Source organism: Dermacentor andersoni, chromosome 3, assembly GCF_023375885.2.
Source record: "Dermacentor andersoni chromosome 3, qqDerAnde1_hic_scaffold, whole genome shotgun sequence".
Classification (NCBI taxonomy): Eukaryota; Metazoa; Arthropoda; class Arachnida; order Ixodida; family Ixodidae; genus Dermacentor; species Dermacentor andersoni.
The window spans coordinates 35,646,651-35,662,827 of NC_092816.1; the positions used below are offsets into that span (position 1 = coordinate 35,646,651).

Below are 16,177 nucleotides of genomic sequence, written 5' to 3' on the forward strand. Positions count from 1 at the left end.
TCATTAGGTAGCATACGAGGGTATTTTATCCTCGTGTCTGCTCTCCTAAGTTAACATGTTACATGACGCCATCATGCAAGAAAGATTGTTCCACATCTGCCCACCATAGCTCCAAGTGGCGCTGGCTAACAGTCCCAGGGCTATATCTAGTAAAACATAAATACCCAAGTTAGCGGGCGGATTGATGGCCGTGACCGTTGCATAATTGGTGGTGCAATCCACGCATAATGCGGAGGTTGTGAGTTCGGCTCCGACCAGTGGCAAGTTATTGTTTCATTCACTATCATTTCCCTTTTCTCTATTATTTTCTACATATAAGTTTCAACCACAGCTAATTTACCTGATGCTTTCCTTGGCTTCATTGTTTGCATTGTTTGTTTGCTTGATATGGTCATGATATATACATACATATATATATATATATATATATATATATATATATATATATATATATATATATATATATATATATATATATATATATATATATTTATATTGAAATGTTCGTGACACTATATATACTGCTTGTGTATCAGCACTTTCAAATGTGCTGTAAAATTTAGCGCTAATTACCGTATCTGCATAAATATAATGCTAGGTTTCTAGAACGCGTTATCTTCGCCATCTTCTGTGTATCGCCGTCAGCCATCCAGAATAAAACCCTTCCATACACGCGCCATCGCCGCTTTTATTAAGTAGCGCCAATCGATCTGCGCCGCTGTTCCCCAATTCGTCGCTCAAACTGGTTCCGCTTCCGCAATTTCCGCTTCCATGGTTTCCATTTCCGTTGTTTCCGGTTCCCGAATTTTCGCTTGTTGCACGCTCGCACCCTGCTCGCACCTCTACTCAGCAGTGACGTCGCTTCCGCTTAAGAGGAAGCTTTAGCTCGGGCCCAACTCCGGCGCGGCCTATTCAAATACATGTAAAACGCAAAAACCTTTTTCTGAGATAACCCTTGACCGATTTTAATGACATTTGTTGCATTTGAGAGATAAATTCTAAGTGACTGTTGGAAACGGAATTTCGATTTATGACCTGAATTTTCTTACAAGAATTTTCAAAAATTCGAAAGTTTACAAAATATAGAAGGACGAAGTTTACACATTTATAGGTCTGCATCAAGAACAGATATCGCTGTTCTGTGAATGGCATCCATTAGATCATTGAAAGTGGACAAATTCAATTTGTAATCTTACGTCTTACGGGACTTTGTTACGTTGTTTACAAGGGTTGTGCAAAAGCTGTATTTCCATGTTAATACATTTTTGAAATTCATGTGTAACATATCAATTTTGTCCGCTTTAGATGTACCATCAGATGCATTTCACAGAATTGTATTATCATTTTTTGTTGCTGAGTTACGGAGTTGTAAGCTGGATAGTTTGGTTTTTTGAAAACTTTCAATTTTTGCCAATTTTTAATAGTACATTGACGACCTAAATCAAAAATTCGAAATGAACACTCACTGGATTTTAAGTTTCTCTTTTAAATGCAACAAACCTCGTCAAATTTGGTGCTGTGGTTGCTGAGAAAAACGAATTCTCCTTTTACATGTATTTAGATTGGAGCACCCGAGCTAAAGCTTCCTCTTGAAACCAGAAGCTGGGACTACGTAAGTTCCGCTTGTCGCCGGGAACTGAGGAAGTGAACGAGGGAGGAGTACGGAGGAGGAGGGTAGGCTGGTGGTACCCGTCGGTGAAAACGTGTACGGAGGAGCTTAAACCCGGAACAAAGAAAAGGAGCCTTGTCATGTGCTGATTGCCGCGCACTCTGTGCGGCACCGTTTGAAAGGAAAGGTTTCCTTTTGTTCAGCGAGAGCAGTGGAAAAGTAAACATGTCCGCAATAGGGATTAGTAAGAGGCGATTGGAGGATTGGTAGAAGAAAAGTAGGGAAACGACAAAAAACGGAGGCGTACAAAAGCAAAGTTTGCAATAGGGGATAAGAGAATTTGGTTGTGGGAGTTCATAGCGTTTTCTTTTTTTTTCTTTCTTGTTTAACCCAGGCAGGACATTAGGCAGTATAATAGCAAGAGCTTGGTGGCGCAACCCACCGCCCCGTTCCAAAGGGGACGCTCATAACATCCATCTATCCATCCGGTCACGCAAAGATGAATGACTTACAATGGGCGTGGCGGCTTTACTTAAAACGCAACCGGTGCTTGCTACTGGTAGGCTGGCGCGAGCTCTAGCTTTCGCTGCACTGCACGAAGTTATATGCACATCACAGCACGAAGATATATAAATCTGTCTGATTTAACATTTGCAAGAACGGGACACGGAGGGCAACGCACGGACGTAATTCAACACGTTTTGCCCGGCATCTTTTCCTTTAGCGGCGAATTTTATACAGAAAGATAGAGAAAGATTGGTTTCAGGGAAGAGGAATGCCTACAGACCACACCGCATATGTCCAGTGTGTGGCCGACTCGTGAACGTGGGTCAGCACTGTGGGGAAAGAGGAGAAAAGTGACGGAAAGATGACAAGAGATGGGAAGGCAGTGAGTGCTTGGAAATTGTAGCCCTGCCGGCGTAAGATGCTCTGAAACGAAGCGCTATTAAAGGGCGAGTGATGCCATTTTTCAGCAACGAGAAGCTGCAGCCATTCAGCCAACGTCGCAGTTCTTGCGCCTTGCAGAAAGTGACTTGGAGGAATGGAGACATGACATTTTTATTTCACCCTTTGTGTGCATGCGCGGGTTTGTTAAACGAAGGCTCAAGTCCTCTAAACCACAGAAGAAAAATATACTTACATGTGCTAGAACGGCCTAAATAATTTCCTGTAATACTTGTTTCTATCCACTTGTTTCGGCTTCGGTACTCGGGAGCTGGATGCGTGATGACGTCATGATACTCTGGCTCGCTCCGTTCCTGCATTCACTGCCGCTGCCCCACGCGACCGTAGCCGGAAGGCGTGGGTCCAGCACTCTTGTAGTTTTTATGAGTAACGCCATCGCACCTAGCTTGCTACAGGACATCAGCACCTACGTGGTGTACTCAAATTTGCGCTGAGGACACGGTGTACTCAAATTTGCACTGTCATGACGTCGCAGTAATAACATTTACGGAAGAGCGGACTTTCGAGATCAACTTTAGCATCACGTTAAAAATTATTGTTTTCCAACCTTCACACTCGCTAAGTGCAACGTTTTTACGTGCGACAAACGTGCACGCCGAAAAAGCCGAAAATGCTGAACCCCTAGCTTTATAGTATAACTCTTGCTTTATCAACTGTCGGCTTCTCCTCACTTGACGTAATAATGCGGCGATGCACGCTTTACAGGGAGCCGCTACCAAACTTTATGGGTGGTGCGCGTGGAGTTGGTGGTCTCGCGCCTGTTACAACTGCCTTCGGCGTGGGGCCGTTAAGTTCAAACGTTGCGCGCCTCCACTTCGCTTCACTTTCGCGACAACGGAGGGCGCAGGTTGTCCGGTAGGTGTGTTAATACCGCAAGGCTCTCAGGGTGGGCGGGGGTGCACGTATAGTCGCAGCTTCTGCTCCACCTGCAGCCGCTTTGCATGGTGCAAATACGTGCGCATGCGCGCGAAATTATAAACTTGGGAATTCGCGGTGGTGTTTCTTGTGTGTTGTCGGCGAAAAGACACAGCACATGATTTCTAATGCGTGTCCCACCGCGGTAGCTTAGCGGCTCTGGCTTTGCGCTGCGCTGCGAAACTCGAAGTTTTGGCTGCCGCATTTTGATGGGAGCATAATGCAAGAACGCTCGTGCACTTTGATTTAGGTGCACGTTAAAGATTGCCAGGTGGTCAAAATAGCTCCCCCGTATGGCGTGCCTCGTGATCACTTTGTGGTTATGGCACATAGTGCCGGAGAATTTGGCTTAAAAATGCCAAAGCGAGTCACTAGGACGGGTTCGTGGAGGAGGGGGACGCAGTAACGCTCGCGGAATTAATTTACACGCACGCTCGGTGAAAAAAACCGAGGTGGTCAAGTCTAATCTGCATACCTCTTCACTGTATATGGCATATGTCATAGCCCGCAAGGCAGGTGTAGGATGGCATACATATATCTAAAAAAAGATCCTGCGGGAGCCGTCAAAGGTGATAGGCAAAGTAAACGAAGAGTAAGCTATTTCGTACCCCGTGAACTTCGTCTGTCTTCGGCGTTCTTTCCCCTTCTCAAGATGAATCTTTGTCGTTTTGAGCGGCCGGGTTGGCACGGTTGCGTCTCGCAGTGCAGCGCGATACGCGATACGCGCGGCCACAAATGTCGCAAACGTGTGTCTTGCCTTCGTCGTCTGTATAGTGGCGGTGGACGACGCGCAGCAACGCCTGGCGCGTCCTCTGTGCCGCCGACCTGGGCCGATCGCGAACGCGGCGCAATGCCGCACGGCATTCCGAAACGCTAGCTGCCACGAGCGAAGGATGGGAGAAACTGGCGCGCTCAAATTTTGCTAGTAAACTGCTGCTATCCGACGATCGAGACCCGCCCGTCAAGCGTCTCAGAGCGCCACGTAGCTTGCACGACGGAAGGACTAGTCAGGTTCGGTTGTATGCGTGCGTCCTGGGCCTGATGAGCAGATCTTACTGAGCAGATGAGCAGATGAGCAGATGAACTCATAATGAGCAGATGAGCAGATAATCTTACTGCTGCGTGGGGGTCACTGGTACAGATCCCACCCATCGTACATGTTATTATTATTATTATTATTATTATTATTATTATTATTATTATTATTATTATTATTATTATCGCGTGGCAGCTTTTACTGAGCCATTAAGGCGAGAAGCGGACCGACCGTCCCAGTCACGCCAAATCCTGGAAAGGTAGGGAAAAAGAAAAGCTTTGCTTTAAAAAGAAAGAAAACGAAAACAGTCGATCGTGTTTTAACGCCGCTCAAGATAAAAACTAACCTGGAGGATGCAGGACAAGAGACAGGACGGGTCATCCATTCTCTTTTTATCCTTCTCTTTATTCAAGATAATTACATTGTGAGCTTGGTACATACCTTACTTATGACTGAACGATTTAAATGTGGGTGTGAAAATCAATATTTGCGTGCACTATTGCACTTGTATATTGCATATTGGATATTTTGATATTTTATATTGTACATTGCATATTTTTATATACAGCACTATTGCACTTGTATATGTCATCATCATCATCATCATCATCATCATCAGCCTGGTTATGCCCACTGCAGGGCAAAGGCCTCTCCCATACTTCTCCAATTACCCCGGTCATGTACTAATTGTCGCCATGTTGTCCCTGCTAACTTCTTAATCTCATCCGCCCACCTAACTTTCTGCCGCCCTCTGCTACGCTTTCCTTCCCTTGGAATCCATTCCGTAACTCTTAATGACCATCGGTTATCTTCCCTCCTTATTACGTGTCCTGCCCATACCCATTTCTTTTTCTTGATTTCAACTAAGATATCATTAACTCGCGTTTGTTCTCTCAGCCAATCTGCTCTTTTCTTATCCCTTAACGTTACTCCTATCATTCTTCTTTCCATAGCTCGTTGCGTCGTCCTCAATTTAAGTCGAACCCTTTTCGTAAGCCTCCAGGTTTCTGCCCCGTACGTGAGTACTGGTAAGACACAGCTGTTATAAACTTTTCTCTTGAGGGATAATGGCAACCTGCTGTTCATGATCTGGGAATGCCTGCCAAACGCACCCCAGCCCATTCTTATTCTTCTGATTATTTCAGCCTCATGATCCGGATCCGCAGTCACTACCTGTCCTAAGTAGATGTATTCCCTTACCACTTCCAGTGCCTCACTACCTATTGTAAACTGCTGTTCCCTTCCGAGACTGTTAAACATTACTTTAGTTTTCTGCAGATTAATTTTTAGACCCACCCTTCGGCTTTGCCTCTCCAGGTCAGTGAGCATGCATTGCAGTTGGTTCCCTGAGTTACTAAGCAAGGCAATATCATCAGCGAATCGAAAGTTACTAAGGTATTCTCCATTAACTCTTATCCCCAATTCTTCCCAATCCAGGTCTCTTAATACCACCTGTAAACACGCTGTGAATAGCATCGGAGAGATCGTATCTCCCTGCCTGACGCCTTTCTTTATTGGGATTTTGTTGCTTTCTTTATGGAGGACTACGGTGGCTGTGGAGCCGCTATAGATATCTTTCAGTATTTTTACATACGGCTCGTCTACACCCTGATTCCGCAATGCCTCCATGACTGCTGAGGTTTCGACAGAATCAAACGCTTTCTCGTAATCAATGAAAGCTATATATAAAGGTTGGTTATATTCCGCACATTTTTCTATCACCTGATTGATAGTGTGAATATGGTCTATTGTTGAGTAGCCTATTCTTAAATATGGTCTATTGTTAAGCAATATGTATATTGGACCCATTACTGTAGCCTTCGGCTACAGGTCCAAAACAGTTCATTAAATACATTGTACGCTTTAGGCCAAACAAAAATTGAAACTGAAAATTGACTAGTGTTTGTCCTGCTACCTCTTTGTAAGATCTCGTGTTTTGAGCCGTTGAAACGTGTTATACACCTCGGTAAATTTTTAGCCTTGCCCTAGTACGGAAGACTTCGTCGTACGGTGCGTGATGGGGGTGGGGGTCTGTTTGGCACGCGCTGCAGTTTGCCAGTTACGGCAAGATTTACCGCGCGTTGACGCACCTGGCCGCCAGCACGGTTAAAACTGCGTGCGCATCTCAAATCTAGGCCAAATCTCAAGGACAGGACATAAAGCAGACGGCACAAACGAGGCACATGCGCTGTACGTCGTCTACTTTATGCAAGCAGCAGACGACGCAAGCAGACGACGTACGGCATGCGCTCGTGCGTGTCGTCTATTTTATGTCCTGTTCTAAAAGAGCGCTGCTTGTTTACTTATTCAAGTGAAACAGTATTTGTTGCTGGTACAGGCTGCAGCAAGCCATCGCTCTCAAACAATCTCCCATTTCGCAGGATAACAAATCTTGATGGTTAAAGACTCCTGTCTGAAGCGGTTTTTCAACTTACTTTCGTCGCGCGCATGGAGCAGCCCTCAAGAAGCAGTAAAATCCTTTTTGGTCAGTAAAATAAATCATTAGTAATGGTTAATATACTGCTGCCTGTACGGGCATGTAGGCCTGTAGTGTAGAGCCTTTGAGTTGGAGGCACATGCCCCCACTGGAGGTCTAAGAACTGGGAAGTTCAAAATAAAGCAATAAATGTAAAATGAACCATAACGAAAGTTTAGAACAGGTAGATAACAATACGTGTGTATGTATGTTGGAGAGAATGAATTTATAAACATTGTGGAATAAATTAAAAACAGAAGTAAGACAAATGGAACTAGAAAGGGCGCTGCCTATCTTGCTATCTTTTTTTATACGCTCATTTCCTGTTTTTCTCCCGCTCTTCGCACGTCTTTATCCGCGAAGATTATTACCGAGATTTCAAAAGCGGTGTCCCGAAATGGACGGAACAGAAGAGCGGATCATGAAAGGCGCCGGCGCAAGGGTGAAAACTTTGAGAGCCCCCGAAAGGGGGGGGGGGGGGGGTCTTATCATCCGTCGAATTTCCGGAGACGACATCGGCGAAGCGACAGGGTCCCGCATTACGCGCGAATGAAAGCATCCGCAGGCACGCGGATCGCGACGATGAAGATAACTTTTTTCTTTTCTATTCCGTACTTTTTTTTTCGTTCTTGCTATACCGTCTCGTCGTCTGCCAGCGTCATGCAAATCGCATATATTGCCGCTAAAGAAAGACGAAAATAAAAATGAAAGAGGAGTGATTCGTCTTCCGAACGCCTTTGACGGCCGCCTTTTCACCCGCTATATTTAGCACTTCTTTCGCGCCCGAGACGTGATATCTTTTCAGCTACATACATTCATTACTGCTTTCTTCTTCTTTATGCTGTATAGCTGGTTTAGTATTTACAGAACGCTCTTTTCTTCGCTGGTATATCATCTTTTGATTTAGAATAACGCATAAGTGTGATGCCTGTTGAGTTATATGTAATAAATAACCTCGCCTAACCGTTCTTTATATGTGAGCTCGTCCATCAGCTTGAAGCATTTTTGTCGTTGCTTGGGTGCTTCACGTGCGGTGAACTACTCATCTTATCTCCGCACCGGAGTGCAAATTTCCCATCGGCTCATGCGTAATGAACTTGGTGTCTGTATACGGCTTCGCTGATACGAACTCGACGCGAGTGGATCGAGTTAGAAGTCGGACCGAGAGAGGAAGACCCAACTGCATATATGCGTGTAAAGTCTATTGTGGCGAGCGAAAACCACTTTCTGATTATGAGGCACGCGTAGTGGGGGACTCCGGAAATTTTGACCACCTGGGGTTCTTTAACGTGCACCTAAACCTAAGTACATGGAGCGTGGCTAGCGAGTCGACAGAGCACCTGGTATGTGAGCCGGCCAGAACATATTCTAGCAGCATATAGCTTGAGCTGTCCCGCTGCGGTCGGTTACAAATTGCAGTAGCCCGATGACCAAATTCTTGGACACAATTTTTTTTTTCAAATCTTGCAGCCGTGATCTTTGCCGAATATCTTAGGATCTCCAGTACCGGGCCTTTAAGAGATGCCGCCGCTAGGGCGTCTGGTACCAGGACACGTGAGTATCACGTGTCCTGGTACCCATACCGAACGGATGAAGCGTAAATGTTGGTGGATAGATGAATAAAATTCTCGGAGGATGGTAGATGAATTTCGCGCTGATAGAGCAGAACAAGTGGATAAGGTGTGGGTTATGATAACGGTTGCATAAAAAAAAATAGAAGAGGGAAGTGTTCGTAGAGCTAGAATGATAGCCAAAAACTCTGCCTGAAATATTGGTGTAAAGTCGGCCAGTCGAAGAGAGACAGACCAATTTAATGATGGCGTAAAAATGCCCACCCCTGACTTCACTGACAGAAGCATGTGAGGCTATTACTGTACTTATATGGAGGTTCTCAAGGTGGTCATCTAACGAACCTTGTAGGGAATCTAATCTGACAGGAAGAAGGGAAGCGTTTATTGGGAAATATATAATCGAATTCAACTCTTACTTTCGCAGTAGGTAAATTTGGGAAAACCACATCACGGATTGATACTTGTAATGGTTCGAATAGCTTCTGCACAATACTTACCTAGGTACGATACAGTCGAGGCCATTGATTCTCAAAGAGTGCAGTCGGTTCTTGAATGAACACATAGGAGGAGCGTCTCTAGGGTGAAGCATGGATATTCAGTAATGTTTCGACTGTCAGTATCCGAAATCGAGTTTCGAGAGAAGGCAGGTGAGTTTCATTATAAAGAATATTGTTCGCTCTAAATTTTGGAAGGCCAAGACATAAACGTAATGATTCGCGTTCCAAAAGAACGAGAGGGCGCAATTTATAAGCAGGACCTCTAGAAACTAAAACGCAAGGAGGAGGAGGAAAAACTTTATTTGCTCTAATTGAAATTAGCGGTGACAGATGTGGTCAGCCGTCTTCACGGTCTTCTTTCCCACCTGCGCAGAGTCGACGCCCCTATTCCAGGGCACCACTAAAACGCAACAAAACAGTAAAGTGGGGCGGACATATACATGCAATAGATCGTCGGCAGAGGCTTCCTGCGCATTCCAAAACGACTGGGGCTGACTATTCATAATAAACCAACAGCACGTGCTCCTTTAGATGCGATGTATTATATGTGTGTCCGCCAATTAAGCTTTTCTGTGTAAATCATTCCCAGATATATTAATGATTGTTTCCGTGCAATTATCTCCTAATCCTACGTCAGTGTTACCCGGATAGGAAAAGTTAAGGAGCAAACAATGATTGCACTTTTGTTGACATTTAGCGACATTTGCAGTCATTTAAGCCACATTTAAATTTGATTCAAATAGGACTGCAATGTTTTATGGAGGACATATGTATACATTCGATACCCCAAAAAAATGCGATGTCATCAGCGTATGCTTATACCTGCACATCATGGTATGTCGGAATATTACTTAGTAGAATATTAAATAAAACGGGGGAGAGTACTGCGCCTTGAGGAACACCCATATCTTTTTTTTTTAGCGTCGAGAAGAAACACCATTCTGATAGCAATAAAATGTACTTCCGCTTAGCAAATCATGAGTCCATGCAAATATATAATGTGGAAGGTTCGCACTTTCAAGTCTGTTGATCAAGATGGTGAGATCAACACTGTCATACGCCTTCGCAATGTCTAATGTCACTAGAGCTGCGTACTGGTTGTTGCGGCGAGCGAGTTGAATTCGACTCTCCACGTTAACATAAGTATACCAAATTGAGCACCCAGGCCTGAATCCTATTTGAGAGTTACTCAATATTTGGTTGTCGCCTATCCACCTTTTGATATGACCATACAATACTCTCTCGATTAACTTTACAAGATGTGAAGTCAGAGATATATGTCTAATGTTATCTATTGTGTATCCATCGCCCTGCTTTTTTAAGTAGCGGAATTATTTGGCAACTTTCCAATATGGATGAGTCCATGCATTCTTAATGGAAAAATTTATAAATTTAAGCAAATCCTGGGGAGACAGTTCGAATATTATTTTTATGATTGTTATAGTTATGCCATCAGGACCTGGAGCTGAAGCTGGCAGCGGCTTTACCACTTCCATTATTTCCTATGATGTGTCTGCTGTGACAGCTTGTTCAGGTGCCAGCATATGATAGGGTAGAGGTAACGTAAATCGACTCTAAGCATTTTGCAATCTCCTCCAGTGACTGTACTGATTCCTTGGCAGTTAAACTAGCAGATTCTACATTTACTGGTGCTTAAACAATCTTTTTAGACCGTACAAACTTATATAGGGCTTCTTCGTTACTGTATTGCGATAGGTAACTGCAATGTCTGGCGTTATAATTTTCTTTCGCTTTGTCAGTTGTTTGCCTGAATGTAGCTGCAATACATTTATAGCCGTTCCAATTACGTGGACATTGGTTATACAGTAGCTTTCTCCACGCTGCTTTTATTCTTCTATATTCACATTCACAGTCAGTATTCTACCAGGGGGTATAAGTACCATCTTTAATGGACTGCAAACTGAACCTGGCTTTTTTATAACTGTAAGTTATAACGTGACACAAATCAAGTGCCTTTACTTCACCATTTAGTCCTCCCTGTTTATTTAAAACTGATCGCTATGAATCTTGAAATTAGCTATAATTAGCATAGGTGCGGGCATGCTTACTGACCAAATTATTGGGCACGTGATTTCAAGAATTACTGCCCGATAGTCGCTGTTTGTGGCAGAGGTGATAGCAGACCAAAACAAAATGACACAACCCAAACTGGACAAAGTTAGGTCCAGCACCAAACGCGATTTTCCGGATACAAAAGTTGGGGTTCTCGAGTTTACACAATTAAGGTAATTTGGCGAAGTCCAATATAACAGTCGTTTGCCACAAAAATTGGGTTGATAGCCCCATGATATGTAGGGATAATCGAAATCTCCAGCTATGATTATATCCTTTCTGCACGCTGCGACCACGGCATCAAGAGAACCTGTATTCATAACTCCTGTAGGAAAATAAACATTGGCTATCGAAAATGGGGAAAATCCAGGTAGAATTACGTCCAATGCTATAATCTCGCCTTCTGCATAAAATGACTGGTGACTAATCTTAGCTCTATGGAAAATTTTCGATGAGATTAAAAATGCTAAACCCCCTCTCTGAGAAGGGCGATCCAGACGAAAACTGCGGTAATTCTTTAAATGAGAACTATGTTCTGCGGAGAACTACGTTTCTTGCAGAATAATAAAATCAGGAGAAAGTTCTTCACAAAGGTATAACAAATCAGTGGCTACAGCAAAAATGGAATGACAGTTCAACTGCAGCACTTTTAAGGTCCCTTTGTTGACGATATACAGGCAGTATTAACTGCCGTCTGTAGAATGCTATCTTTTAGAAAATTACCCTTTGATAGGTTGTCATTTTGACTCTTTTTAGTTTTTAGTTTATGAAGGATAGTAGTTCTCGGGAAGTACGGAGAAGCACGACGTTTTACACTTCAAGCATCCAAATGCATGTTCTGAATGTGTTTTTTTTTTTTAATGACTCGCAACTGTTACCATCCTCGCGTTCGACATGAGATGGAGAAGGTTCGGTGTCATCAGCACTGCGAGGCAAGGCTTCTGCCGATAGGTCTTTGCTCATATTCTTGTGAGAAACTGCGACACTTGGTCGCGCATCAGCTGGCAAAAGTTGTGACATGTGAGTAGTGAAAACATGCCCACTGGTCTCTGAAAGGTTCGAAAAAAGGCTGTCAAGGGGTTTAGCCATAGCTTAATTTCTCCACAGTGGCAGCTACATATACAAGAGATGCATCTATAACGCTTGAGTGACGAGCAGCAGCTTCAGCGTACCCACATGACTTCTCTGATACAATAGACCGAGCTTCACGACGCGAACATCACTTCCGTTATATAACTTGTAGCATTTTAAGATCTTGGTCTCTCGCAGGACATTTCGAACAGTCCGCAGGGTGGCAACCTACGCACAAGCAGCATTACTCGCTCTGAGAGGGACACGTCTTTGCATCGTGGCATTCTCCACAAATGCGGCACCGAAGCTCTGACCTACATTCCTTAATGCTATGGCCATATCGCCAACACTGAACGCATTGCTGTGGGCGGGGAGAAAGTTCTTCATCATTGTATATTAAAGGCCGTGTCTTGATCTCTGACGGCCTAGTTGTGCCATCAAAAGTGACGATGACCGACTCTGTAGGCACTCTTGGATTATCAGAAACTCGTGAAGGAGGAGGAGGAGGAAATAAAGAGAGAAGGCGGGGATGTTAAGAAACTCTTGAACATCGGTAGACAGATATGGCACCTGCCGTGGAACATATTTGCAGCACCTCGGAAGCGTATACAGACTCGCGTCGACTCCCCGAACTAGCCCGAACTAGCTCCTTAATGCAAGCTAGATGAGTGAGTGAGTAGAAGGTTTACTGAAAATAAATAAAATACGACACGATGGTTGGTGCCCCTATTCAAGGGCCCCACTGGCACGAGCGGCTCGCTGGACTTGGTCCCGAAGAGCCAATTACCTCTCCCGACCCTCGTCCACAAGCCATGCCCCCCACTGCCTATTCCTCATTAGTAGATGTCGGTGTATTATGGGGCTGTCTATGTGCGGAGGCCTCCTGAAGCACTCCCATGTGGTATGTTTTAGTGCGGCTGTGTCTGTACACATTTGTCAGTGAACCTCGTGGGATGTATTCTGTGTAGGTGTTGTAGGTTAGGTTATGTATTCATCTGAATACGACGCCAGTCCCTTTCCTGTTGGCTGTTTAAATTGTAGTAAGGATGTCCAAAACGTCTCCGCTCCTGCCTCTGCTGTGTAGGAGGATGCCACGAGAATTCGGCGGAAGGTCGTCGCTGGGCCATGCCGTTGCTCGGACGTTGAATCCTCAAGCAGTACGGTCTGCCCTCGCGTTTCCTGCCAGTCTCTCGTGTTCCGGACACCATATGATAGTGTGGTGCCCTTCTAGTTGATTGCCTAAAATTTTGGTTATTGACTGAGGTGCCGTTCCATTTAGAAACAGGCGGCAAGCCGCTTGTGAGTCGGATAATATGATAGCCGAATTGGTCTGGCGCTCGGCGTCCTGAATGGCCAAGGCGATGGCTGCAGCCTCTGCCACGCACGCCGAGTGGCTTTGAGCAGGAATAAAAGGGCTGACCGGGTGATTCGCGAACATTGCTCACTTTAGAAGGTTGGAGACACAGGTCTGGTCCGGCGAACAACATACAGTGCCCCCTCTGCCAATTTGTCGGATATCGGCATATGCTCTGGAAGTGCGGGGTAGCTTTCCACAACTCTTCTTGAGTAGTCTCTGGATTATTCACGCTGATGAATCCCCCATTGGTCGGCATTAGGGCAACTGGAACGCTGTGAATGCCACTGTGCAAGAAAGCATCTATAGGGACATAATTAGGGGGAAGGGAAGCCGTCCATAGGAAAGACCGCTGGCCAGAAGAAAAAAAGAGACACTAGGAATTCACAATGAGATCAACCAGATTATAAAAGGAAAATACTAAGCAAAAAAAAAAATAAACTCCCCGATAATTGACCAATACACCGCAACAGGAGGCCTAGGGGGAGCGTCCGTAGAACACCAAACAGACCAAGAGCTACGAGGACTGCCTTGTTCGCTGCCGTCCTCGACTTTGCCTGCTTTTTTTTTTTCTCTTGGTACCCATTCTGTATAACTATAATAGACCATCCGCTATCTGCCCTACGCACTACAACAACTACGCACCTCGCGAATTATCCGTTATTATACTGCAGAAACTTCAAGATCGCTTGTTTTTTCGCACCCAGTGATCCAACGCTGCGTCGTTCTTTGCCTCAGCGTCTCGCTTTCGGTCGCATCATTCCGTAACATCGGGACACAACGGCGTTCGTGGTTTAGCAATAACAAAGAAAGACTCGCTGTTATGTGTGCTTACAGCTAGAGATTATGCGAGCTGCCTATATAATTATAGGGTAACGCCTGTAATAGTAAATACTCGCACCTTTCCCTTCGAAAGGTCTTTAACGTCTCATGAGCAACCACACTGCTCCCTGTTTCTGTAAATGACTGGATGGAATCTCAGTCAATGCCACACAAGACAAGTTCTTTCGTCAAGCGATTCACCATAGCCAGGGCACCCGTTGCCAATTCACCATCAAGAAGCGCCACATCCACAAAGACGACTCGGCCTAGAGTCTCATAAAGGGGTTTCCTTATTCTATGCCTACAAAGGCAATGGTGACACGCGGCACCGAAGAATGTCAGAAGGTACTCGCGTTTTCCTTTTTTTTTTATTAAATACGTAGATTTCTGCGTACAACGCCATAAGGAATAACAGAAGGGTGGAGGAATGAACCAATAAATAACTCGTAAAATTAACAAGAAAGCACAATCCTCACACTAAATATATAAAAAAAACCAGCCCAAATTAGCAAAAAATAGTAGAAGTAAGTAGGTAAGCGCATGGTGAAGAACTGCAAGCGCAAGAAATATTTCCCGCTGGAGTATGCTCGGCGGTTATGTCTATCACTGTTTGACGGTCCGGCCTGATGTCTAACATGACCTTCTTGATCTCCACCTAAATGTCAGCGTCATCAAAGCGTGCGCGATCCGCTTCATACGTAATAAGAAAAGTCACGTGTTTCAGGTCGTCGACCTCGTTCATGTATAGGCCGTTAAGCCGGCCAGGAGTCGCGCTACACTCCTTGTTTAACTGCGTCGACCTGCTCTAACCAACTGCTGTCTCCGTAAGTGCACACGGACTTTGCCCCTCGGTAGTGGTATTTCTTTGTCTCTCTCTCTATTTGCTGGGCTAGTTCGCGTGTCGGGGCCAAGACGAGACAGGATGGGCTTTGCCATCCCTCTCTTTGATGAGCGTGGCTGTCAGCTAGGTCCAAGGCAGCAGGTAAGATGTCACCAATAGTCTTGCGTGCAACCGTCTGTGCGACACTAGACAGGTCGTTACCTTGAAGCAGACTTCGCAAGGCTTGGTTGTGCGTCGGTGACGGTTCCTTGGAATTCTTCCTACACATTTCGTCAAAGATTTCTGGATGCATTGCAAGTGCCTCGTCGAATGATGCCACGGGGTTGGTTGTCACGCCTGTGCGTGGACGTTCCTGCGCTCCCGGATCTTTGACAACTGCGTCGTTGTTGGCTGACCTGAATTCAACCACCTCCTCGGCAGTCACGTGTGCAACTTCGGGATCCTCGGCGCCAAAAATGCTCCCGGGTTGCGGAAAATCTTCCCGGCGTATCCTTTCCTCTTCATCTCTCTTGGCAAGCAGCTTGGCCCAGTCAAGCGGAGGTCGTGGCTCCATCATGTCGGGATCTTCTTTTTGCGACAAAGGCGTGTCTGACAATGGAGTGTTGGCCCCGTGCTTGTGTCTCTATCTTCACACCTCTTGCGCAGCGGTGGCTGCAACTGGCTTACGAAGGAGGATCGTACTCTTGCTCTTCGCACACCCTTGGTCCTTTGGACGTCGTCGCCAGCCGTGTTACCACTGGCAGGCGTTGCTGACTGTAGATGTGGGCAGGCTATGACACAGACGTGGCTTGCTAGGTTCCGATCGGCACGTTCGAAAGTAGCACGTGCTGCGCCGAGCTCGCGCTGTGGGTAGAAAAAGATGAAGAGAGGAAGAAAAACATTCCACTTTGCGAATCGATTACATAAAAGACACAGAGGCGCGATAAATACATACTCTATTTGTTAT

General features: G+C 45.2%; 1 protein-coding gene across 1 annotated transcript; it reads right to left on the reverse strand.

Moving 5' to 3' along the window:
• Positions 1 to 15,163: 15,163 nt before the first annotated feature.
• LOC126517904 (probable ATP-dependent RNA helicase DDX43) lies at positions 15,164 to 15,787 on the reverse strand. Its single transcript, XM_050167736.2, has one exon. The coding sequence runs from the start codon at positions 15,785 to 15,787 to the stop codon at positions 15,164 to 15,166; it is 624 nt and encodes a 207-aa protein (XP_050023693.2).
• Between the last annotated feature and the right edge of the window lie 390 nt (positions 15,788 to 16,177).